This window comes from Chiloscyllium punctatum, chromosome 41 (genome assembly GCF_047496795.1).
Source record: "Chiloscyllium punctatum isolate Juve2018m chromosome 41, sChiPun1.3, whole genome shotgun sequence".
NCBI lineage: Eukaryota > Metazoa > Chordata > Chondrichthyes > Orectolobiformes > Hemiscylliidae > Chiloscyllium > Chiloscyllium punctatum.
This window is the reverse complement of record NC_092779.1, coordinates 3,616,821-3,641,093: the sequence shown is the minus strand read 5'-3', so window position 1 is coordinate 3,641,093 and position 24,273 is coordinate 3,616,821. Positions and strand designations below refer to the sequence as shown.

Sequence of the window (24,273 nt, the reverse complement as noted above, 5' to 3'; positions counted from 1 at the left end):
TATACCATCCATGCTGATTCATTTCAGCATGTGAACAACATGATAATCTGTAACAGCAGATCTTGAGCTAATTAAGAACAGTCAAAATCATTGGATAACACTTGGAAATACCAAGGTGGTCTTTCCATTCTTCCAAAAGAATAGTTTCGAGCAAATTTTCAAGTGAGTTTCGGTTTGGTGGCTAAGCACAAGTGGAGAATAATGAACTGGAGTTGCACTCCATCTGAATTTTATCTCCTTAAACTTAACCAATGCTACACTGCATGGGGATTGATCCTGAGTTGCTGATTCATTAGCATCTCTTTCACATTCTTGCAGAAAACCTACACTCAAAGCACTAAAGAAGGAATCTCCAGATCCCCAACACTCAAAGGGTGGTAGAGGTTTGGAACTTCCACAAACAGTTTGATCAGTTGTTAGTTTTAAATCTGAGAGAGGTAAACTTTTGTTCAGCAAAGATATGAAGGGATATGAGCCAAAGGCAGACACATGGAGTTAGGCTTCAGATCATTGGATGATGGACCAGGCTCGAGGGGCTGAATGGACTACTCCTGTTCCTATGGCCCCCAATTTTCTCATAATTGACTGACATCCAGGTCTAGTAAATTAGTAAAAAGAGGAATTTGACATAAATACATTGTACATTGTATAACAATTTGCCACTCAGTCATTTCCAAGTTACTATCGATCATTTTGAAAGATAAAGATTATAAAGACAGAAACAGGCTGCTTGACCATCAAACACATGAATCACCAGGTCAAACTCTCTAGCTCATTCATTATCTTTATCATTACCCATTTAAACAATTATCTCATTCTCTTCTGCAAGATTTTATGCTTTAACAGTATTTTATAGCAATGAACTCCATGTTGTCGTGACTCTTTGTGCCAATTTGGGGCTTTCTGCTGTTCCCTTTAGCTGATGCTACAGTTTCTGTAACAGGTTACAGGTACCTGCAGCCCCCCTTCTGTATGGCTGATGTATTGTTTGCATTGGTTGCTAGGTAACTTCTTCCAGCAGGGACTGACATCTTAAAAGCATGACAAACTGAAAATTACATTCTGATATGTGGGTCAAAGGAGCTGAAAATCAAAGCTCTGACATTTTCAATTAGTTCATAAACTGGTCTTGAATTGAAAAATACATTAATATGGGAATGAATGTAGAAATCAATAAATGCATGTCCTTAAAATTAAAAAAAAACCTGAATGCATTTTCAAGTGCAACGATTAATTTGAAAATGAGCATATTTTTAGTTAACTCCTCTTTGTTGAAATAGTGTTTTCACCGCTGTGTAGACAAATTCATGAATGAGTGCCCCAATTAATTCAGTGTGTCTGTGATTTACTAGTGATGACGAAGCTGGTTCAATGATATAATTCTCTACTAAAACTCTTTTTGGAAGTCATCCACTTCATCTGCTTTATTTTCACACAGTTGGTTAGGCTCCAATCATCTGATGGAATCACATAGCATAATTTTCACTGACCATCCTTTTCACCTGTCCCTTCAGCCATGAGGACATATGCCAGTGTTCCATGTAGCATCAAACATAAATATCTTGAAAACTGGCTCTTTGTTTATTAACTCAGATTTGGGTATTGCTGAAAAAAAAGGCACATTTTGTCAAAGCTTCTCATCTTGCACTTATCACTTCTTATTCATCAGAAATGCCAAAGTAAGGAGAAATCAATGTTTGTGCTCCATGAGGGGACTGTGATAATTGGTCAACAAGTAGAGTTTGAATGTTAGAGACCATTTCATGTAAAATGTACCAGTTATTGTTGACTGACATTTAACTGCTAAGCTTTGTTTAAATTTTAAACTCGGCAGAGTGACTCTGATTAGTTAATTCATTTTCCAAAGAAATTAACTAAGGTCTGGCTGATCTCTCATTCAGTACAAATGTTGTTTTCCTTTTCCTTTGTTATTTCTTGCAAATTGTTGTGACGAGTGCAAGATGAACTGCTTTGATAAAATATGTTTTTTTTCAAAAATACTAATGCTTTGTAGTCACAAATGACAACTCAAAAATGCTTAATTTCTATGTTTTCAACAGAGTTCTTAAATCATTTCTTTTAAGTGTATTAACTCCTCCTCTTTCATATAACACAATAAAACCTGCATTTTTATGTTTTAAGAGGTGAATTTCAAAATATATATATTTTATTTCACATTCACCATCATGCTCCTAGCTCTGTTATCTCACAGACACAGCACTGAAATGAGAATAATAAGAAGAGACAAGTCAAGTTGAGATGATAATGTCTTTGAGACAAAGGATGTTATATAAAGTAACAAAAAAGTTCAATTTCTATGCTGTATGTTCTGGTTAACTCTCTACAGATGAAGTAAGACCTGCTGAGTATTTCTAGTACTTCCTGTTTTTATTAAACATGCAATGATATTTGTTTACAGAAATGTACTTAAAAGCTCCTTGGGCTAAAACTCTTGTTATATGTGTGAATAATATTAAAGTCATTTTTCTCATGCTCCAATTTTAAAAATTACTGCCTTTAAAGGGATGTTTTTTGTTTAAGTAGGAAATAACTGAGTGATACATGGAGGATACACTTTATCTAAGCCACAGCAGAAATATATAATTGTGGAGCTTATTGTCAACTTGTACATAAGGCAATGGGAAATAGAAACAAGAGAAGGCTGTTTGGCCCCTTGAGCCCACTCTGTTCTATAATAGAACATAGAAATGTACAGCTCAAGAATTAGACTTTTAGCCCACCATGTCTGTGCCAATGCTGCCATTCTAACCTAATCTCATCTGCCTCCATATGGTCCATATAATCTATTCCTGCCTGTTCTAAATGCTTCTTAAATGTTACTCACGTACTGGTTTCTCCCAGCTCCCTAGGCAGCACGTTCCAGTCACCTACCACCCTCTGTGTAAAAAACTTGTCTTGCACATCTCTCTTAAACTCTCACCTCTCAACATGAACCTATGCCCCCTAGTATATGATATTTCCATCCTGGGTAAAAAACTCCAAATATCCACCCTATCCATGCCTGTTATGATTTTGTCTACTACTATCAGGTCATCCCTCAGTCTCTGATGCTCTAATGAAAACAGTCTGAGCTTGTCCAACATCTTCTTACAGCTAATATACTCCAATCCTGGCAACATCCTAGGATCAAAGAACAAGAACAAAGAACAAAGAAAATTTACAGCCCAGGAACAGACCCTTCAGCCCTCCAAGCCTGAGCCAATCCAAATGTACTGTCTAAACCTGTCGGTCAATTCCTAAGCATCTTTATCCTTCTGCTCCCCACCTACTCATCTGTCCAGACGCATCTTAAATGAATTTACCACCTCTGCTGGCCACGCGTTCCAAACGCCCACCACCCTTTGTGTGAAGTACTTGCCACGTGTATCTCCCTTAAACTTTCCACCTCTCACTTTGAAAATATGACCTCTCGTTATTGAATCCTTCACCCTGGGAAAAAGCTTGTCTCTATCCACCCTGTCTATACCCTTAATGATTTTGTAAACCTCAATCAGGATCCCCCCCCCCCATCTCCTTTTTTCTAGTGAAAATAAACCTAACCTACTCAACCTCTCTTCATAGCTAGCACCTTCCATACCAATCAACACCCTCATAAACCTTCTCTTCACTCTCTCCAAAGCGTCCTCATCCTTTTGGTAATGTGGCGACCAGAACTGTACACAGTATTCTAAATTCGGCCGAACCAATGTCATATACAATTTTAACATGACTTACCAGCTCTTATACTCAATACCCCGTCCATTGAAGGCAAGCATACTATATGCCTTCTTGACCACTCTATCCACATGTGCAGCAACCTTCAGGGTACAATGGACCTACACTCCCAGATCTCTCTGCCCATCAACTTTTCCCAAGGCTCTTCCGTTCATTATGTAATTCGCTCGAGAATTAGACTTGCCTAAAAGCATCACCTCACATTTGTCTGGATTGAACTCCATCTGTCACTTTTCCACCCAACTCTCCAGTCTATCTATATCCTCCTGTATTCTCTGACAGTCCCTTATGCTTTCTGCTACTCCACCAATCTTCATGTCATCTGCAAACTTGCTGATCATACCAACAGTGCCCTCTTCCAGATCATTTATGTATATTACAAACAACAGTGGCCCCAAACTGACCCCTGTGGAACACCACTGGTCACCTTTCTCCATTTCAAGAAACTCCCTTCAACTACTACTCTCTGTCTCCTGTTGTTCAACCAGTTCTTTATCCACCTAGCTAGAACACCCTGCACACCATGTGACTTCACTTTCTCCATTAGTTTACCATGGGGAACCTTATCAAGCGCCTTACTAAAGTCCATGTATATGACATCAACAGCCCTTCCTTCATCTATCAACTTGGTCACTTCCTCAAAGAACTCTATTAAGTTGGTAAGGCACGATCTCCCCCACACAAAACCATGTTGCCTATCACTGATAACCTCATTCTTTTCTAAATATAAATAGATCCTATCCCTCAGTACCCTCTCCAGCAACCTCCCCACCACCGATGTCAGGCTCACTGGTCCGTAGTTACCCAGGATGTCCCTACTACCCTTCTTGTACAGGGGGACAACATGAGCAACCTTCCAGACCTCTGGCGCCTCACCTGTGTTTAAGGATGTCACAAAGATATCTGTCAGGGCCCTAGCTATTTCCTCTCTTGCCTCCCTCAGCAACCTGGGATAGATCCCATCCAGTCCTGGGGATTTGTCCACCTTAATAACCTCTAACCTACCCAATACATCTTCCCCACTTATGCCAACATGATCCAGACTAATCAAACTTCTATCCCTAATCTGAACATTCATCATGTTCCTCTCCTCAATGAACACTGATGCAAAGTAATCATTCAGAATCTCACCCATTCTCTCAGGTTTGACACACAGCCTTCCTTCGTTATCTTTTAGTGGACCAATCCTTTCTCTAGTTACCCACTTGCTTATTATATAAGAATAAAATACTTTGGGGTTTTCCTTAACTCTGCTTGCGAAAGCTATTTCATGACCCCTTTTAACCCGCTTGATTCCTTGTTTATATTCCTCGAGGGCCCGTTCTGTTCTTAGCTGCCTAGACCTTATGTACGCTTCCCTTTTCCTCTTGGCTAGTCGTACAATTTCTCCTAGGTAAAAACAATGACTGCAGATGCTGAAAATCAAATACTGGATTAGTGGTGCTGGAAGAGCACAGTAGTTCAGGCAGCATCCAACGAGCAGCGAAATCAACGTTTCGGGCAAAAGCCCTTCATCAGGAATAAAGGCAGTGAGCCTGAAGCATGGAGAGATAAGCTAGAGGAGGGTGGGGGTGGGGAGAGAGTAGCATAGAGTACAATGGGTGAGTGGGGGAGGAGATGAAGGTGATAGGTCAAGGAGGAGAGGGTGGAGTGGATAGGTGGAAAAGAAGATAGGCAGGTCGGACAAGTCAAGGAGGCAGTAACTGAGCTGGAAGTTTGAAACTAGGATGAGGTGGGGGAAGGGGAAATGAGGAAGCTGTTGAAGTCCACATTGATGCCCTGGGGTTGAAGTGTTCCGAGGCGGAAGATGAGGCGTTCTTCCTCCAGGCGTCTGGTGGTGAGGGAGCGGCGGTGAAGGAGGCCCAGGACCTCCATGTCCTCGGCAGAGTGGGAGGGGGAGTTGAAATGTTGGGCCACGGGGCGGTTTGGTTGATTGGTACGGGTGTCTCGGAGATGTTCCCTGAAGCGCTCTGCTAGGAGGCGCCCAGTCTCCCCAAAGTAGAGGAGACCGCATCGGGAGCAACGGATACAATAAATGATATTGGTGGATGTGCAGGTGAAACTTTGATGGATGTGGAAGGCTCCTTTAGGGCCTTGGATAGAGGTGAGAGAACGCCCCTGGTGCTCACCACAAGGACAGAACGCCCCTGGTGCTCACCTTCCACCCTACAAACCTTCGCATCAACCAAATCATTCACCGACATTTCCGCCACCTCCAAAAAGACCCCACCACCAGGGATATATTTCCCTCCCCACCCCTTTCTGCCTTCTGCAAAGACCGTTCCCTCCGTGACTACCTGGTCAGGTCCACACCCCCCTACGACCCACCCTCCCATTCTGGCACTTTCCCCTGCCACCGCAGGAACTGTAAAACCTGTGCCCACACCTCCTCCCTCACCTCTATCCAAGGCCCTAAAGGAGCCTTCCACATCCATCAAAGTTTGACCTGCACATCCACCAATATCATTTATTGTATCCATTGCTCCCGATGCGGTCTCCTCTACTTTGGGGAGACTGGGCGCCTCCTAGCAGAGCGCTTTAGGGAACATCTCCGAGACACCCGTACCAATCAACCAAACCGCCCCGTGGCCCAACATTTCAACTCCCCCTCCCACTCTGCCGAGGACATGGAGGTCCTGGGCCTCCTTCACCGCCGCTCCCTCACCACCAGACGCCTGGAGGAAGAACGCCTCATCTTCCGCCTCGGAACACTTCAACCCCAGGGCATCAATGTGGACTTCAACAGCTTCCTCATTTCCCCTTCCCCCACCTCATCCTAGTTTCAAACTTCCAGCTCAGTTACTGCCTCCTTGACTTGTCCTACCTGCCTATCTTCTTTTCCACCTGTCCACTCCACCCTCTCCTCCTTGACCTATCACCTTCATCTCCTCCCCCACTCACCCATTGTACTCTATGCTACTCTCTCCCCACCCCCACCCTCCTCTAGCTTATCTCTCCATGCTTCAGGCTCACTGCCTTTATTCCTGATGAAGGGCTTTTGCCCGAAACGTTGATTTCGCTGCTCGTTGGATGCTGCCTGAACTGCTGTGCTCTTCCAGCACCACTAATCCAGTACAATTTCTCCTGTCATCCACGGTTCACGAATCTTGTCCTTCCTACCCTTTGCCTTCAACAGGACATGCCAAACCTGCACTATCTTTAATCTATCTTTGAAAGCCTCCCACATCTCAAATGTGGACTTTCCTTCAAATAGCTGTGTCCAATCCACATTTCCAAGCTCCTGCCTAATTTTGATATAATTGGCCTTGGCCCAGTTTAGTACTCTTCCCTTAGGACCACTCTCTTCTTTATCTATGAGTACTCTAAAAACTGATAGAGTTCTGGTCACTGTTCCCAAAGAAATCCCCCACCGCAACTTCTACCACCTGTCCTGACTCATTCCCCAGTAACAGGTCCAATATGGCCCCTTCGCTCGTCGGACTATTGACATACTGCTCTAGAAAACTCTCCTGGACGCTTCGTACAAATTCTATTCCATCCAGACCTCTGACGCGAGGTGTATCCCAGTCAATGTTGGGAAAATTAAAATCGCCCATCACCACTACCCTATTACCTCTACATCTATTCATAATCTGTTTATCTATTTGTTCTTCTACCTCATGCACACTATTGGGAGGCCTGTAGTACAGCTCCAACAATGTAACTGCACCCTTCTTATTTCTCAGCTCCATCCATAATGCCTCATTACCCCAGACCGCCATAGTGTCCTTCTTTAGCACAGCCATGATATCGTCCCTGACCAGCAATGCAACTCCACCCTAGGATCATCCTAGGGTCATGGTTGATCCAACGTTACTCACACCCATTTTCTTCCCTTACCCAATCTCCTTACCCATTTGCAAAGACACAGGGAGAGTGTATAATAGGCACTTCAAATGCCAGCACAAGGTTTCTGTCTGTGCTCCTCATGAAAATGGCCAGAGAAGTCTTCAATAGTCTGAGTCAGACTGATTTTTGAAAAGGAGCAATTTTTCCTTTAACCAGTAGAAAAGAAAAATTATCACTGAATAAATCCACTTACTTGAATAATTTCTAATACCTTACTACTGAAAACACCTATGATACTCCCTCCCACCCATCATTCTCTGCTATTCAATACATATTATTTATTGTCAAAGGGTTTTTTTTATTTTCAAGGGCTTCTCTTGAGATTTTCTTGAGGATTATTTTTTCATTTTCATTCACTCATGTATAGACTAATGCGGTCACATTGTAACATATTTGTGTGTTTTCCACACAAGAGCAGAATTAGAAAAAAATTATCAATAACTTCAATTCTTATCAACTCGCCATTAAACTTAATGTGCAATACACAAGGATGGCAAAATTGAAAGAAAGCATCTTTTTCAAAATAAATGACGTCCATTTCCACAAATGAAAATAAATCACATTGACCACAACTTACACAGACTGATGAGGTTAAAGCCAATGCATTTTCATTTGCAGAAAGCTAGAACATTCTGACCAGCTAGCTACTACCTTTTTTCTTGCATTTCAGATCACAGTCTCAGTTTGAAATTGAACAATTGACAGTATTCATTACAATTAGATTGTCTACATTTTTTTCCTAAGTACAGTAGATTTTGAATTTAGGCAGCCTTAAACTAGAGATTCCACATTCATTGCCCTACTGATTTGATATTTGCTGCAGATAGGCTCATTAGTACACCTATCAGCATCAAGTACAGAAGAGATCCAGCCTCTGACTGGAGGAGCTGTACCATTCTATTCATGGGGATTACATTTTGCTGATTGGCCACCCCTTTAGCAGTGGATTATCCATGGTGACTTGGAGCATTTTGTGGCTGGATTCACCTACCACCACCGCATATCTTAAGCATTGATTGTCAAAGATAATGAACATTATTTGCATTCCCAAATCCTACCTGGTGAGTTGCCCATTAACATTGGGAGAAAGTGTGTACTGCCGGAGATCAGAGTGGTGCTGGAAAAGCACAGCAGGTCAGACAGCATCCAAGGAGCAGGAACAGCAATGTTTCGGGCAAAAACCCTTCATCAGGAATATCAGGAATCCTGATGAAGGGCTTTTGCCTGAAACGTTGATTTTAGTGATCCTTGAATGCTGCCTGACCTGCTGTGCTTTTCCAGCACCACTCTAATCTTGCCCATTAACATTGCTCATTAAGATTGAACTGATTTGGCTAATTTTCCTGCATAGTGCCCAAGATGGAAGATGTTTCAGTGTGGTAAACCGTACAAAAACAGTAATGCTTTTTGAAATATGCAAGGTCTAATGACATGTGTGCACATCAAAAATGCCTGATGGTGTTTGGGATCCTTTACACTCATCCACACTTATCCCCACATTCTCTGACAGTAACAGGTTGTATTCATATAGCTTCTAGGACATGGTGATGCAGTCCCTGGCTGCATCACAGGCATCATCAGTCAAAATTAGATACTGAACATCTTGTGGTAATAGTCAGGACCATGGCCAATACCTCAATAACAAGGGGGTTTGTAAAGTGTGTCTTTAGGGAAGGAAGAGAAATAGAGCTAGGGCTGAAGATATGGTCATTAATGATGGAGTGATTCGAGTGGGGTTGCTCAAGAGGCCAGAGTAAGAGTCGTGCAGCGATTTCAAAAGGTTGTGGATTTGGAGGACATTGCCGAGATAGAGAGGCATAAGGCCAAGGAGAGATTTGACCACATGAATGAAAATTTAAAAATTGACACAAAGCACAATCAGCAGCTTGTCTCAGTCAGTGAACACGAAAGTGATGGGAGAATGGAACGTAGTGTGAGTTATGACACAGAGAGCAGAGATTTGATAACTGCACGTTTATGGAGGATAGAATATAGTCGCCAGTCATGAGTGCATTGAAATAATTATTTCTAGAGATTATAGAGGCATGTGGGTGAGTGTATTTGCAGGCAAGGAGAACATTTGGGTGATACTCTGGAGGGGGTAATAGGTAATAATGCAGTAACAGAATAACCTTTTAATAACAGGAGTAAAATCTTCTCTCTTGGATGAATGCAATAAACTGTTGATGATAGGTATTAGAGCCAGAAGAAGATTCTATTGACCAGTTTTTATAGCAATTTCTACTGTTCCCTACTCAATCAATAAAGTTGAGAAAGGATTGCAATGCACACTTTGCGATTGTTTCCCAGCTATTGCCTTAACTCACAAAATCTAACCAGGTCCAAGTTATTATCAGGTTATCCTTATCCAGAATCTCTCTGTGGGGTTGCTCACATTTCTGGTTGTAATTTTAGTGAGAGATCAAATTAATGCTGTGGAAATTCATATCAATATATAGTAAGTAGACAGAGAACAGAAAAGCAATAATTGTGATGCTGGAAACTTGATATAAAATCAGAAGTTGCTGGAATCTGTGGATCTGACAGCATCTGCTCAGAGAGAAATAGACATTTCACTCTGATGGCCTTCCAACAGAAGAGGGAGAATGCAGTTATGGGGAAGCATCCTTGTTAAGATCGTCAACAAACTGAATTTCATATAATTGCATCCCATGAGATTATTGTGAATTGTATGGGAGTGAACCTTTGACACATCTGTAACATTGATGCCTGTGACCCAGTGGCAGTCATGACCATTTCCACTTCAGACAGCACTGGAAAGTGCAGGTTGGAATTTGCTCTCAAATCATTGGGTTGATGTCCAACCATAGGTGTATGTACAGATGGTAGGAACAGTGGCTCAGGGCTCATCTCCCTACTCTCTCACCTTTGTATCAGAAAGTTTGGATTCAGGAGCAGAAGCCAGGCTTCAGAATAGTGGATTGTGTCCAGTCAATGTGTGTGTTGTGCCCAATCCCATCGCAAACATCTTTAGCATGCCATCCAAGATGTTTGAGGATAGGAAATAACAAGCAAAATGCGCTGTTGTTCCACAATAAATCGATCAAGAATCTTATGGTTGATATTTCCATTATGGTTGTGTAAGGTAATAGTTTGAAAGGGTTCATGTTGGAGACGAAGTTAGGCTCACAGTTTTTGGCTGGAGAATAGAGCAGTCAAATAGGAGCTCCTAATGGAGACAGATGTGTCATTCCTGTTCCAGATTAGCATTAATGATGCCTAACTCATCAAAGTAACTTGTATCTATTGCTATTACACAACAATTACATCCTTTTGTGGAAGATAAATGCCTTTTATAATTCAGATTTGAATCATGGTTTATGCTGTGTTACTGCCAATCGACCTTAGACTCAGGAGAGAAAGAAGGATTGGTAGCAGCACTCTACCACAACCATAACCATTGCAGATGGTACAAGTAAAAATAGTTTAAGTGATTGGGCAAAGATTTGGCAAATTAAATCTATGTGAGAAAATATAAAATGTTCATTTCAACAGGAAGATTAAACTGAAGCAAACCATCGAATGGTGAGAAGTTTCAGAGCTCTGAGATGTAGAAGGATCTGGGTGTCCTAATGCATGAATCACAGAAGGTTTGTCTGCAGGGTCAGCAAGTAAGAGGGAAGCAAAAAATAAAATGTTATCACTTCTTGTGAGGGGAATTCAATACAAAAATAGTGAGATTATGCTTCAGTTATACAGGAGACGAGGTGGGGAGCACATTTGGAGTACTATGTGCAGTATTGGTCACTTTACTGAAACAAGTCTATAAATATACTGGAGGCAGTTCAGAGAAGATTTATGGACTAATATCCAGGATGGAGATTTTCTTTGGTTTTGTTGCACTATCTCCAGTGCTTCAATACCTTGCTTTTGGAATGAAGACCAGAACTTCACATCCTCACACCATACTATGTTGTGTATCTCAATGTCGGACAGTATCACACAGCATTGCACATTATCACACATCCTCACACTGCATCATACTGTACTCCAGCTGTAATCACATCACAGTTTTATAAACATTTAACGTTTTATCCTGACCAATGTATCCTGTTTCTGTGCAAAGGGACGGCATGTCTCAGTGGTTAGCACTGTCCTCTCACAGTGCCAGGGATCCAGGTTTAATTTCACCCTCAGACAACTGCCTGTGTGGAGTTTACACATTCTCCCCATGTCTGTGTGATGCTTCCTGATGCTCTGGTTTCTTCCCTCAGTCCAAAGATGTGCAGGTTAGGTGGATTGGCCATGCTAAGTTGCCCATAAAGTCCACAGATGTGTAAGCTAGGTGGATTAGCTATGGGAAATATAGGGTAGGGTCTGGGTGGGATGGTCTTCAGAGGCTCAGTTTGGACTTGATGGATTGAATGGGCTGCCTATGTATTATAGGGATTCTATGCACTCAATGAATGTCAGTGCTTTTTTTTGTTAATGACCTTATCAGACATTGTCACTATTTTTGATCATTTAAGTATCTATATTCCCTAACTTTATTTGTCCCTCTCCACCATTTAGGTTCTGATCATCCAGTGCTTAAATGATTGGCTCATTCCACTCCCCTGAATGAAACAGCTCACACTTTGTTCCATTGAAATTCAGTTGTGAAGTATTTGACCATGCTGTGCGCCCTTTTATCTCTTATTTTTGTTATATCTCACAACTCGGAATCATTTAAAATTCTTGGACCAACCTCTGCCAGCTTTTTAAAAAAATTAATGTTGCCCCATGTGAGCTCTAAGCTAATGCCCAATAGATGGGGGTGGCACAGTGGTTAGCACTGCTGCCTCAATGTGCCAGGGACCTCAGTTCGATTCCAGCCTCAGGTGACTGTCTGAGTTTGCACGTCCTCCCTGCTGTCTGCATGGGTTTCCTCCGGGTGCTCCGGTTTCCTCCCACAATCCAAAGATGGGCAGGTCAGGTGAATTGGCCATGCTAAGTTGCCCATAGTGCTCAGGGATGTGTAAGTTAGGGGGTTAGTCAGGTGTAAATGTAGAGGAATGGATGGGTTACTCTTCGGAGGTTCAGTGTGGACTTGCTGGGCTGAAGGGCCTGTTTCCATACCATAGGGATTCTAATCATTTAAAAATGTCTTTTTCGTGGTGTCTATCTTTAATGTTTTGCCTCCTGTTTCATCAATTGAACTGTGTTTCTTGTTGTAGACAGTACAGCTAGTATTCTGATACGACGAAGAAAATTCAGCAGACATCTCCAAGAGGTCTACCAACTTCCAATTGTGGTTTCTGACAGTGGAAATCCCATTCTGAGCAGCACTGGTACTCTCACGATCAGAGTGTGTGCCTGTGAGAGAAATGGCAAGGTTCGAACATGCAGTGCTGAAGCATATCTTTCTGCGGCTGGTTTGAGCACTGGGGCATTAATAGCTATTTTACTGTGCATTGTCATCCTACTGGGTAAGTCGATTAGAGTCTTAGAGTCATACAGCATAGAAACAGACCCTTTGGTCCAACTATTTCATGATAACTCAAACTAAACTAGTCCCATTTGCCTGCATTAGACCCATAATCCTCCAAACCTTTCCTATTCATGTACTTATCCAAATCTTGTTTAACCATTGTAATTTTACCTGCATCTACCACTTTCTCTGGCAGTTCAGTCAACAGATGAACCACTCTCTGTGTAAAAAACGTTGTCCCTCACGACCTCTCTAAAACTTCCACCTCTCACCTGAAAAGTTTCCATATCCCTTGTTGTTTGAATATAATGATCTCATGCTACCTGGTGGAAGGAGAGCAGAACTGTTTAGTTTTATGTATGTGCTAATTGTGCTGGAAGAAATTTTCAGTAATTTAGAGCTATCATCGCAGTCTTCAACTGATTCATGATGTTTGGTAGATGATAGGGTGGATAATGTTCAATTTATTTTTGAGTAGTTACAGAATTGGTCTGTTCAGTGAGGCAATCATTTACTTGGAGCAAGCAGCAAATTGATAATTAATAGTTGTTGATGAGATTGTACTTAGGTCTGAGTTGAGGCGTAGGTTCATTTACTTTCCTGTTCAGACTGAGGCAAGGCCTTTGCCAAATCCAAGGTGATGAAATAAAATGTTGTCCTTAGAGTCATAGAATCATAGAGATGTACAGCATGGAAACAGACCCTTCGGTCCAACCCATCCATGCCAACCAGATATCCCAACCCAATCTAGTCCCACCTGCCAGCAATGGGCCCATATCCCTCCAAACCCTTCCTATTCATCTGACCTGAAATTTGTGAAGACTGACAAGGGTCTCTGGCTGCAGCCCTGAATGGGAACATTCTGCTCTCTCTCCCTTCCTCATTCTCCATGCTTTATTGATGGGGAACATGGGGGAGATTACACTTAGAGATCTGTATTTCATGGAGGAAACTAAATAGTGAAAGACCAGGTGCCTTCAGTTAAATACAATTTGAAGGTGAAATGTACAAAGTGTATCTTGCAGGTTTTTGATAGCAGGTCTAGAGCTGACAGTTCTTTAGGCAAATACAGTGTTCTTTCAAAAAGTTCAAGAGACACCTTTAGGAGACAGTTGCATTTTGGGAGAGGCAAGGTGACTTTTGGGACAGGTTGGATACCCTTTGTGATTGTTCTAACTCAATATGTGTGAGTGTAAACTCATTGGAAATATCAAGGTCATTGGAAATCTCAGGCTGTCATCGGAAATGTTCAGTTTCTAATTTATTTTAAGATACCTGGCCTCATAATTTTTGTCTGACAGTGGTTTTAAATTTGAAAATAAATCAATGCTTGCTATTTCACACTGTTGATATAAGCCTGAGAGCTATCATTTATGTGGTGTGAGCTTCAGTGATGAGGGAAATATTTAATTCCCAACATAACTAATTACCTTGAGAAGATGATGGCAAAGTGCCTTTTTTGAACCATTGCAGTCTGTTTCATGTAACTGTACCCACATTAGTGTTACAGAGCTCCAGAACTTTGAGCCAGTGAGAGTGAATGAATGACACTATAGTCAGAAGTCAGGATAATTAGTGGCTTGGAGGGGAACTTGAAGGCGATGGTCTTCCCATACACAAGCTGCCCTTGTCCTTCTGGTGTTCTTAGGTTTGGAAGATGGTGCTTACAGTGACACCCTCACCAAGACTAGATTTGTTAATTCAATTCAGATCCAATGAAGAGTGCAGGAGGGCAAGCCAGGAGCAGCACTGACATAGCTGAAGATAAAGTGTAAACCCTGGTGAAGCTACCGAACAGGACGACTTGCATGTCAAAGCAGCAATTGATAGACAGAGCTGAGTGATCCCACAACCAACAAGTCAGATCTAAGCTCTGCAGTCCTGCCACATCCAGCTGTGAATGATGCTTAAACAATTCACTGGAGAATGAGGTTCCACAAATATCCCCATCCTCAGTGATGGAAGAGCCCAGCATGTTGGTGCAAAAGGTTAAGGCTGTAGTACTTGCAGCAGTCTTCAGCAAGAAATGCTGAGTGGATGATCCATCATGACCTCCTCTGGAGGTCCACAGCGTGACAGATAAAGTCTTCAATCAATTCAATTCACAATCAAGAAATGTTTGGAAACACTGGATGCTGCAAAGGCTATGAGCCCTGACAACATTCTGGCAATAGTACTGAAGATCTGTGCTTCAGAACTTGCTTCTCTCCTCGGCAAGCTTTTCCAGAACAGTTACAACACTGGCATCTACCTGAAATTGTGGAAGATTGCTCAGATATGTCCTGGACATAAAAATCAAGATAAATCCACCCAGGTCAATTACTGGCCCATCAGTCTACTCTATCATCAACAGTGCTATCCAGCAGAACCCGCTCAGCAATAACCTGATCAGTGATGCCCGGTTTGGGTTCTGCCAGGACCACTCAGCTCCTGACCTTGGTCCAAACATGGACAAAAGAGCTGAATTCCAGAGGGGAGGTGAGAGTGACAGCTCTTGACATCAAGGCTACATTCGACTGAGTTTGGCATCAAGGAGCTGTAGCAAAACTGGAATCAATGGGAATCCAGGGACAAACTCTCTACTAATTGGGTTCATACCTGGAACATAGGAAGATGGTTGTGGTTGTTAAAGATGAGTCATCTCAGCTCCAGGACATCTCTGTAGGGGTTGCTCAGGGTAGTGTCCCAGGCCCAATCATCTTCAGCTGAGAGTGTCACTGCACCTTTTCTAATTTGTCCCATTCTTCTCGGAAAACTCCTGCACACCTGGCACCTCCTCCAGGGGTCAATCAGTTCAGCTCACACCCAAAATCACAAGCATTCAAGAGGGATGGACACTGGAGTGCACTTCCTTCTAGCAGGTTCTGATTTCCAGAAGATTCCACTTCACACCCTCTTCCAATGCAGCGAATCATCTGAAGAAATGGCCCATCACCTTGAACCATTGCCAGCTTTTATCTTCAATGCAGAATAGTGGAGATTTCAGTTCTCAATAAACTCATAGTAAAGAAAAATGAAGCTAATAAAGCTTGTAATCCATTCAGATTGTCTTTGCTGAAATGGTGCCCTCAGGATTTGCACAGCTTATTTTCTTCTCTGCAATTTTAGATGAACAGTGAAACATCTTTGCTCATTTTGGTTTACTCAAAATCAAGTAGAATGGGTCTATTTTACAAATCAAGTGCAAAGACATTCCTGAATTTTTGTTAGGTTCCTGTTCTGAAAGGCTACAACTCAAATTTGGGAATAGTGTTAAAGGGCACTAGCTATGAAGGGGTGTGAAAACAAACTTTCTGATATCAGATGAAAATCGCTAATAAATTCAGCTTATAAAGAAAAAATTAGCATTTATAAATCAGATCTCTCAAAACTTCCCTGATTAGTTTGAATCCAATTAATTATCTTTGAAGTGCTGTCTTTCTTCTGTTATCATATGTTATGATTAGAAAAATCCTGGAAATAGCAGTTATCAAGGAGAATAGAACAGTATTGATTGCTGTGCAGAGTTACCAACATGGGTTAGATGGGCCAAATGGCCTTCCTCTCTACTGTCTGAGACTAAGGGTGAAATATTGTTGCAGTATCAGGTTCTCATTGGCCGGCTGGAGAGACATACATATCACGCTGCTTCAGAGAAGGTCCATCAAGACACAAGTCAATCAGGCCATCGCAACCTAGCCCTGTAATTGAGACCCTCTGGGCAAGAGTCTCATTTACCAAGAGCCAATGAGAGACCCAAAGCTCCTGTGCTCAGCAGTGCCACCAAAGACAGTGGCTGCTGCTGGAATGACAAGCACGAGAGTTCCAACATGACAGTGAACTGGGCCAGAGATGAGCGTCATTCGGAGGGCTGTGTGACTGAACCTCAATGTCACTGTACTATGACTCAAAGACCAAGCTTTGTTAATATTATCAAGGCTGATGTTATGGTGGAGTTTAAGCAGGAGGTATTTTGTGGAATTTGGGAGGCCGATTATCCTATCAGGTGAATACCAGAGTACACAGCTAAAATAAAGATGGGGGAGAGTTTGCAGTTTGGTTGTGGTAGGTTGCAATGAAGTAACAGAGCTGGCAGCATTTTGTCTTTGGCCTGCAGAGGACATGGGTCAGAAGGTGAACAAAATGTCCAAGGATCTAAAACAATGCCAGAGTTGTGAGGAGTCCAAATCACACTGAGGAGTACAAATACTGACAAAAACACTAAACTGTAAGGGCAGAGTGACCACCCTTAGCAAAACTGGAGTCATTGGGAATTAGGAAAAAAACTGCTCCAGGATATCTCGACAGGAATTCTTCAGGGGAATGTTCTAGGCCAGACCATCTTCAGCTGGGTTTGACTTTCCCTCCATCATAAAGTCTGACCATTGGAAGTTCACTAATGATTGCACAATGTTCAGCTGCATTCATGACCCCTCAGATGCTGATGCAGATCATGTCCAAATGCAGCAAGATCTGGACAATATCCAGGCTTGGCCTGATGAACAGCAAATAACATTTGTATCACACAAATTTGCTAGGCAAAGGCCATTTCCAAATGGCAAGAAGAAAAGCCATTGGTTTCTTGATGTCCCATGGCATTACTTTCCCCCCACCACACACACACACACTCACACACACACACACACACACACACACACACACACACACACACACACACACACACACACGCACACCCTATTAACATGTTAACCTCCTGCGTCTTACCATTGACCAGGAACTGAACTCAGCTAAGTATATGAATGCATTGTCTACAAGGGCAGGTCAGAGGCTCAGAATACAGCAATAAGTAACCCACCTCCTGCCTCCACAAAGCCTGTCCATCATCTTCAGGGCACAAGTCAGGAGTGTATTGAAATACTCTGCACTTGCTTGAATGGATGCAGCTCTAACAACACTCCAGAAACTTGGCATTATCCAGAGCAAAACAGCCCACTTGATTGGCACCACATCCACCACCTTCCATATTGGAACCTGCCAACACTGATGCTCAATGACAGCAGTGAGTACCAGCTAGAAACTGCACTTTGGCAGCACACCAAGATTCTTTTGACATCACTTTCGAAATTTCATAATCTTCTCCATCTCGAAGGACAAGGCTGGCAGATACACCACCACAAGGAATTTTCCTTGCAAGCCAACACCATCCTGAATTGGAATTGTCACCTTTGCAGTTGCTGGCTCAGAATCCTGGAATTTCTGGCCCTAACAACACTGTGGGTGTCCTTAAACCACACAGACTGCAATAATCCATGATGACAACTCTCTGTCATCTTCTCAAGGGCAATAAAAGCTGGTCCTGCCAGTGACATCCACATCACATGAACAAATTTTACTTTGATGCTGTCTGAGAAACAAATGGAATTGATAGCAATGGGTGTTGGCTGATGTATTTAGGCAAAAGAAATTCTAATTCCTGTTGCCAAAGATTACATGAGTGGTATCAAACTAGACTCCCAGCTGTATCATTACCCTTGGAAGCTTTCGTGTGCATAAGCTAGTTTGACTGATCATGTATTTAATATTGCCTTGGGAAAAAAATTGATTCTTCTCAGGCTACACAGTGAACCTACTGAAAGTTGAATTTTTATTTGAAGAATTGGAATTTTCAAACATTCTCCTTCAAAGTGTAAACTTAAATATTCATTTGTCATTTATTATGCAATCATGCACTGTTCATTTTGAACCACTGAGCCATATCATTAATAGAAAATCATGTTAAGCCCGATTTAGAAGCACACGATGAAAAATCACACCATGAACATTATATGTAAAGTCTACTTTTTATTTGTTTTAAACAGATGTCCTATATCCCCTGCTTGTGACTTATATAACTGGAAGCTGTATCTGTGATATTACTGGCAGGTGTTTGAAATAAGATACTGTTTTACTGCCACTAATTCAGTCATTAGTTGATCAGGATCCTGTCTTACCTCATCAGATTTATTTCTGGAGTATCCACAAAGATGGGGATTTCCTCTGTTGAACATTGCAGGCACCAGCCCTTGAAACCAAATACTAATAAATGACCATTTACCTCCAAGTGCCTGATGATATGAGATAACTGTGCTGCTTATGATCAATTACCTGGTGCCTGGTAGGAAATTACTTCTTGAATCATTGGAACATCATAAAAAGGATTTCCAATAATGTTAGATCCATGTATTGAAGAGAAACCAATGTATCTCACAGCTAGCTCTGGAGGGAGAACATTATCATAGCTTTATAGCTCACAACACAAGACTTAAGAACCAATTGGCAGAAAGACACTTTGGGGAATTTACCTATGCAGTTGTATTAATAATTCATGTCTTTTCTGAATCCAGATGTGTATGTGGTTAGTCTATTTTCTCTCTTTTTGAACAGGAATGAAAATGAAGTGAAACAAATCATTTAGAAATCTCTTTTCTTTCAACAACAAATTAATTTAAGAGAAGGCATCCGAAACATGCAATTACTGAACTTACTCCTGAGATATTGATAATAAAGTGCCTATTTTTTCTCCAGGACATTCTTGTTTATTTAATGTGATTGAAATGAGTGGACATGTGGAAGTAATTTGAATACAGTAGTTTGATTGAAATGTTTATTTGGCAAATGAGTGTTTTGAATCCTGAAATGAGATTATTAGTTTGAAGCGACTGCAGGAATTTGTTACAATCAATAAAATACATTTACATTCTTTAACAGTTCCTCAGGAATGAGAGTCATTTGCTTTTGTTGCAGTTTGTTAGGTTCCTAAATGACTGGTACATTCAGTGTGCAATCTGCAGTCTCGGCCATATCTGGGACAGGTGCTGCTTGAGACTGGGGGAGATGGGGGTGTTTGGAGGTTTCCATTGGGTTGACCTTTGTGTTTTCCTGATGAAGTATCAGAATGTAGACAGTATCTTTCCAAATTAACCTGCTCCATTTTGTTGAGTCACAAGTCTGGGACTTGAAAAGATCCTGAAACTATCTGCAGCCATGTTGCAAGTAGAACACATGTTTCAGGAAGCTGGTGTCAGAATGATGAGTCTTGCCTAGTGGAGTTGGTTTTGAAAGATTTATCTTGTATCTGGGCACATTAGCCAGGGAGAGGGCCCCTGCTATTCAACCACATTTTATCTTAAACCTCAAGAAGGTCTTCAGTTCAATTTTATTTTGATATGATCATTATGAAGATATGATTTGTGTTAAAGACACTCAAAGACATCCACATTTAATCATTAATGAATTAATAATTTGTAGCCAGTTACTGGAAAATCATTTGGTCAATAAATAGGAACATAAACCTGACCAGAAACTGATGACTGTGATGATCATCTGTGATGGTCATCTGGGTGAAAGGTCATTGATCTAAAACTTTAACACTTTGGTACTGCCTGACTTGTTGGGTATTTTCAGGTTTTTTTGTTGTTATTTTAGATTCCCAGCAACAGAGGTATTTTTCTTTTGTAGATCCAGTAAATATTTCAGTGTGTGTTTGGAGAGTGACCAACTTTGACCTTCTTCATGTCATTTTAATTCTCTACCTCGCTGTCCTCCTCTCCTCCTGGCATGGGCATATTTTCTTATGGGGAAAGATTGGACAGACTGGGTTTGTATCTGTTGGAGGTGACTTGATTGAAATGTACAAGCTACTGAGGGCTCTTGACAAGGTCAATGTGTAGGCGGTTTCCTCTTGTAGGAGAATTAAGACCTAGTGATCTTTTTTAAAAATCAGTGATTGTCCATTTAAAACAGAGTTCTAGCATTTTTTACTCTCTCAGAGGGTTGTAAGTGTTTGGAATTTTTTTAAGGTAGTGGAAGCAAGAGATGAGGAACATGCTTTAAGACAGGGGTTTGGTAGATTCTTGTAAAGCAAGGGGGTTAAAGGTTAACAGGAGGAGGCAAGAATGTGGGTTTGATGTTTAAATCAGGTCAGGCATGATCTTATTGAATCCTTGTATAGACCTGAGGGGCTGAATATCCATTTGTATGATATGCTAATGCAGGTTCATTGGCATAAAGCAACTCATTGATGAGGATTTGATGGAATTTTTTGCTTTGAATCTCAGGTAGGTATACCTGAAAATTCCCTGTCAGTTCCTGTAGCAATACTTTTTATTTGAATAGCCTCCTGCATAATGCCAACAACAAACTCAACTTACCATGCCTTCTGCTTCGGACATTGCAAATGCACCTTTCCCCCTGTGATACCCTGCTTCCTCATTAATAGACCCCCACAACAGTCTGTCCTTCCCATAAAAGCTCTGGAAAGGTAACACCTGCCCTTTAACCTACGCAAACCCCAAACATGCTTGCAAATGAAATAATGATTCACATGGTGTTATCTTCAATTCAGTGGACTATAGTCACTGATTGTCACATCGTCTCGTCCACGAAACTAAGCAAATGGGGTGACTGCTTTACAGAGCACCTCCCTTCAATCCACAAGCCTCTGGGCACATGTCACTTCAATTATCTATCCTATTTTCACTTTGACCCCTCTATCCTGCTGCACTAGTCCTTTAATGTCTGACAGGTGTCCACACAGCCAGTGTTCTTAAAGTTGAAATATATTCACCAGTTCCTGAATTTCATGCTCCATTTGTGGGATAACTTTGTTATGTGAGGCAGAAATTGAGACTCCTCTTTCTAATAACTTCAGTAGAACAAAAACATGTAACATGATTATCTCAGACGGTCAGGATTTACAGACACTGATGTTGGACTGGGATGTACAAAGTTAAAAATCACTCAACACCAGGTTATAGTCCAACAGGTTTATTTGGAAGCGCTAGCTTTTGGAGCGCTGCTCCTTCATCAGGTGGTTGACCATATACTCCACAACCACCTGATGAAGGAGCGATGCTCCGAAAGCTAGTGCTTCCACATAAACCTGTTGGACTATAACCTGGTGTTGTGGAATCTCAGACCATGCATTTGCTATACACTTTTCAGTGAAATGAAGGAACCCCCAAATTGTTTTTCTCAATACACCACCTGTCTTTTTCTTGGCAGCAATAATCGTTCTGTTCATCACGCTGAAGAGGAGTAAAAAAGAGCCTCTCATCATTTCAGAGGAAGATATCCGAGAGAACGTGGTGACCTATGATGATGAGGGAGGAGGAGAGGAAGACACAGAGGCATTTGACATCTCGGCACTGAGGAACCCCGCAGTTGCTGAGGAAGTACGATATCGGCGAGACGTTAGACCAGATGTTCAATCTGTGCCCAGACAGAGACCCCCATCAGCCCCCAACGGGCCTGATATTCATGAGTTTATTACCGAAAAACTGCAGGAAGCTGATCTGGATCAAAGTGTTCCTCCCTATGACTCTCTGCAAACATATGCATACGAAGGTCATGGCTCCATAGCTGGATCAATAAGTTCACTGGATTCAGTCACAACACACTCAGAACAGGACTATACTTATATTGGAGACTGGGGACCTCAGTTCAAAAAACTGTCAGAACTATATGGAGTAGACAAGTCAGAAAGAACCAATTAATTTTCATTCCCATAGTAAAACACCTGTATGTAAAACAAAGAAAACATCCAATTTTCATTTCTCCAGCTACAATTGTTCCACAATTTTACTGTAGCAGCAAGTGCCCTTTTAATATTTTGAAAGATGGGTTCGACAAACAAATGAAAAGAACACATTTTGAAAATATAAAAAATAAACAAAATATTTTCCCTGGTGTATATTTTTTATTGTTTAATAAAGTTCATTGTTCCACAATAAAATATACTGTGCAATAGTTTAAGAATAGCAAGCTTGATTACACATGTGAAGATGCTTTAACGTACAAAGGTCTGCAATTAAACCTATGGCATTGTCGAACATCGCAATGTTGCTCTTACATAACATTTTGATTTCTTCCTTAAATATACAAGTGATGACATAAAGTGGCAGTACAGTCCACAGTATTAAACATTGTAATGAAACGGATGTTCCCTGTAACAATAACCTTTATACACAATTATCTGAATTGTGCAACATTTAATTCAAAAAAACCTTCATTTTATAGTAGTCTATCATGAATACAGTGATGGTTTCATGCAGTAAGTTACAGTAGGTTACTTGCATTGTAGATCGATGAAGATTTCTTCAAGGTAAGTCAACTTATGAAGGTATAAGTACCAATTTGAAATTGAATTTTTGTGGCAGATTTACTTGTTTCCCCTCCTCCCCGCTCAGACCATTTCTTATATGAGTATTAAATTTGTCATGAGCACTGAGAAATGGCTGTAAATTGCAGAGCTAATGCTGTGTGTTGCTTGAGTAGTTGGAGAAGGACTTGTAGCTAATCATAGTGTTGGCAAATAAACAAAGTGAAAGATGCTTTGTCAAGTAAATGTAGTAGAAATAGCTTAATTACAGAGACATCCATCTGAAATTAATGTTTACTTTCCCAATCTGAGGAATTGTACTCTAGCTGTGTACACCCTGTTATGTGTCTGAAGAATCAGCACAACTTTCTAAAGATGATCCTTCAATTAATTTGTTCGCTCAGCAGAAATGTAAATATGAAAATTTGAGGATATTTGACCACTTGGGGCCAAGTTAGCTCCTTCAGTAAACTTTGCCAAATGAAGGCTGTCAGATATTTATGTTTTTTTTTTAAAAAGTCTGATTACCTTCATTCGGCTGCATTGAAGTTAATCCTTCAATTAATTCTTCAAAATTAAATGGAGGTTTGATGGTGGAGATTAGAGAGAAAATGCCAAATGTCAGATGGTTGAAATAATAAAAAAACCAGTAAATGTTGGAAATGTATTGGTGGGATGCTGGAGACAGAACAGGAGAACCTGTGTACACCTGAACAGGAGAACCTGTGTACACCTGAACAGGAGAACCTGTGTACACCTGAACAGAGAGAACCTGTGTACACCTGAACAGGAGAACCTGTGTACACCTGAACAGAGAGAACCTGTGTACACCTGAACAGGAGAACCTGTGTACACCTGAACAGGAGAACCTGTGTACACCTGAACAGGAGAACCTGTGTACACCTGAACAGAGAGAATAAATCAAAAGAGTTCAACATGGAGAATCAGTGTGTATCAGATATGCAGACGAGATCGGAAAGAAGCAGTTAATACTCAGTGAATAATTTACAGAAAGTGAATGACCACAAAATGATCTGAAATTGAGCAAGATCAGCTCAGTCAGGCAGTGAGGAGGTATCTAAAGAGTAATGGAGTTCAGAACTGGAGGACATCATTTAAAGGTGAGAAAAGAAAGATTTAAAAGATACCTGAGGGGTTATGTTTTCACCAAGAGGGTGCT

The 24,273-nt window shown here is 41.3% G+C and overlaps 1 protein-coding gene across 11 annotated transcripts in view; it reads left to right on the top strand.

Moving 5' to 3' along the window:
- Positions 1–22,721, top strand: part of LOC140464825 (cadherin-18) — a 742,457-nt gene extending 719,736 nt beyond the window's left edge. For 10 of the 11 annotated variants that reach the window (XM_072560296.1, XM_072560294.1, XM_072560295.1 and 7 more), the window contains 2 exons: positions 12,762–13,013; positions 21,998–22,718. In XM_072560296.1, coding sequence (XP_072416397.1) covers positions 12,762–13,013; positions 21,998–22,488 — 743 coding nt within the window. In that variant the 3' untranslated portion in view covers positions 22,489–22,718. Of the gene's footprint in view, positions 1–12,761; positions 13,014–21,997 lie in introns of all 11 variants that reach the window. The other variant, XM_072560305.1, reaches the window with a different exon arrangement.
- Positions 22,722–24,273: the final 1,552 nt, after the last annotated feature.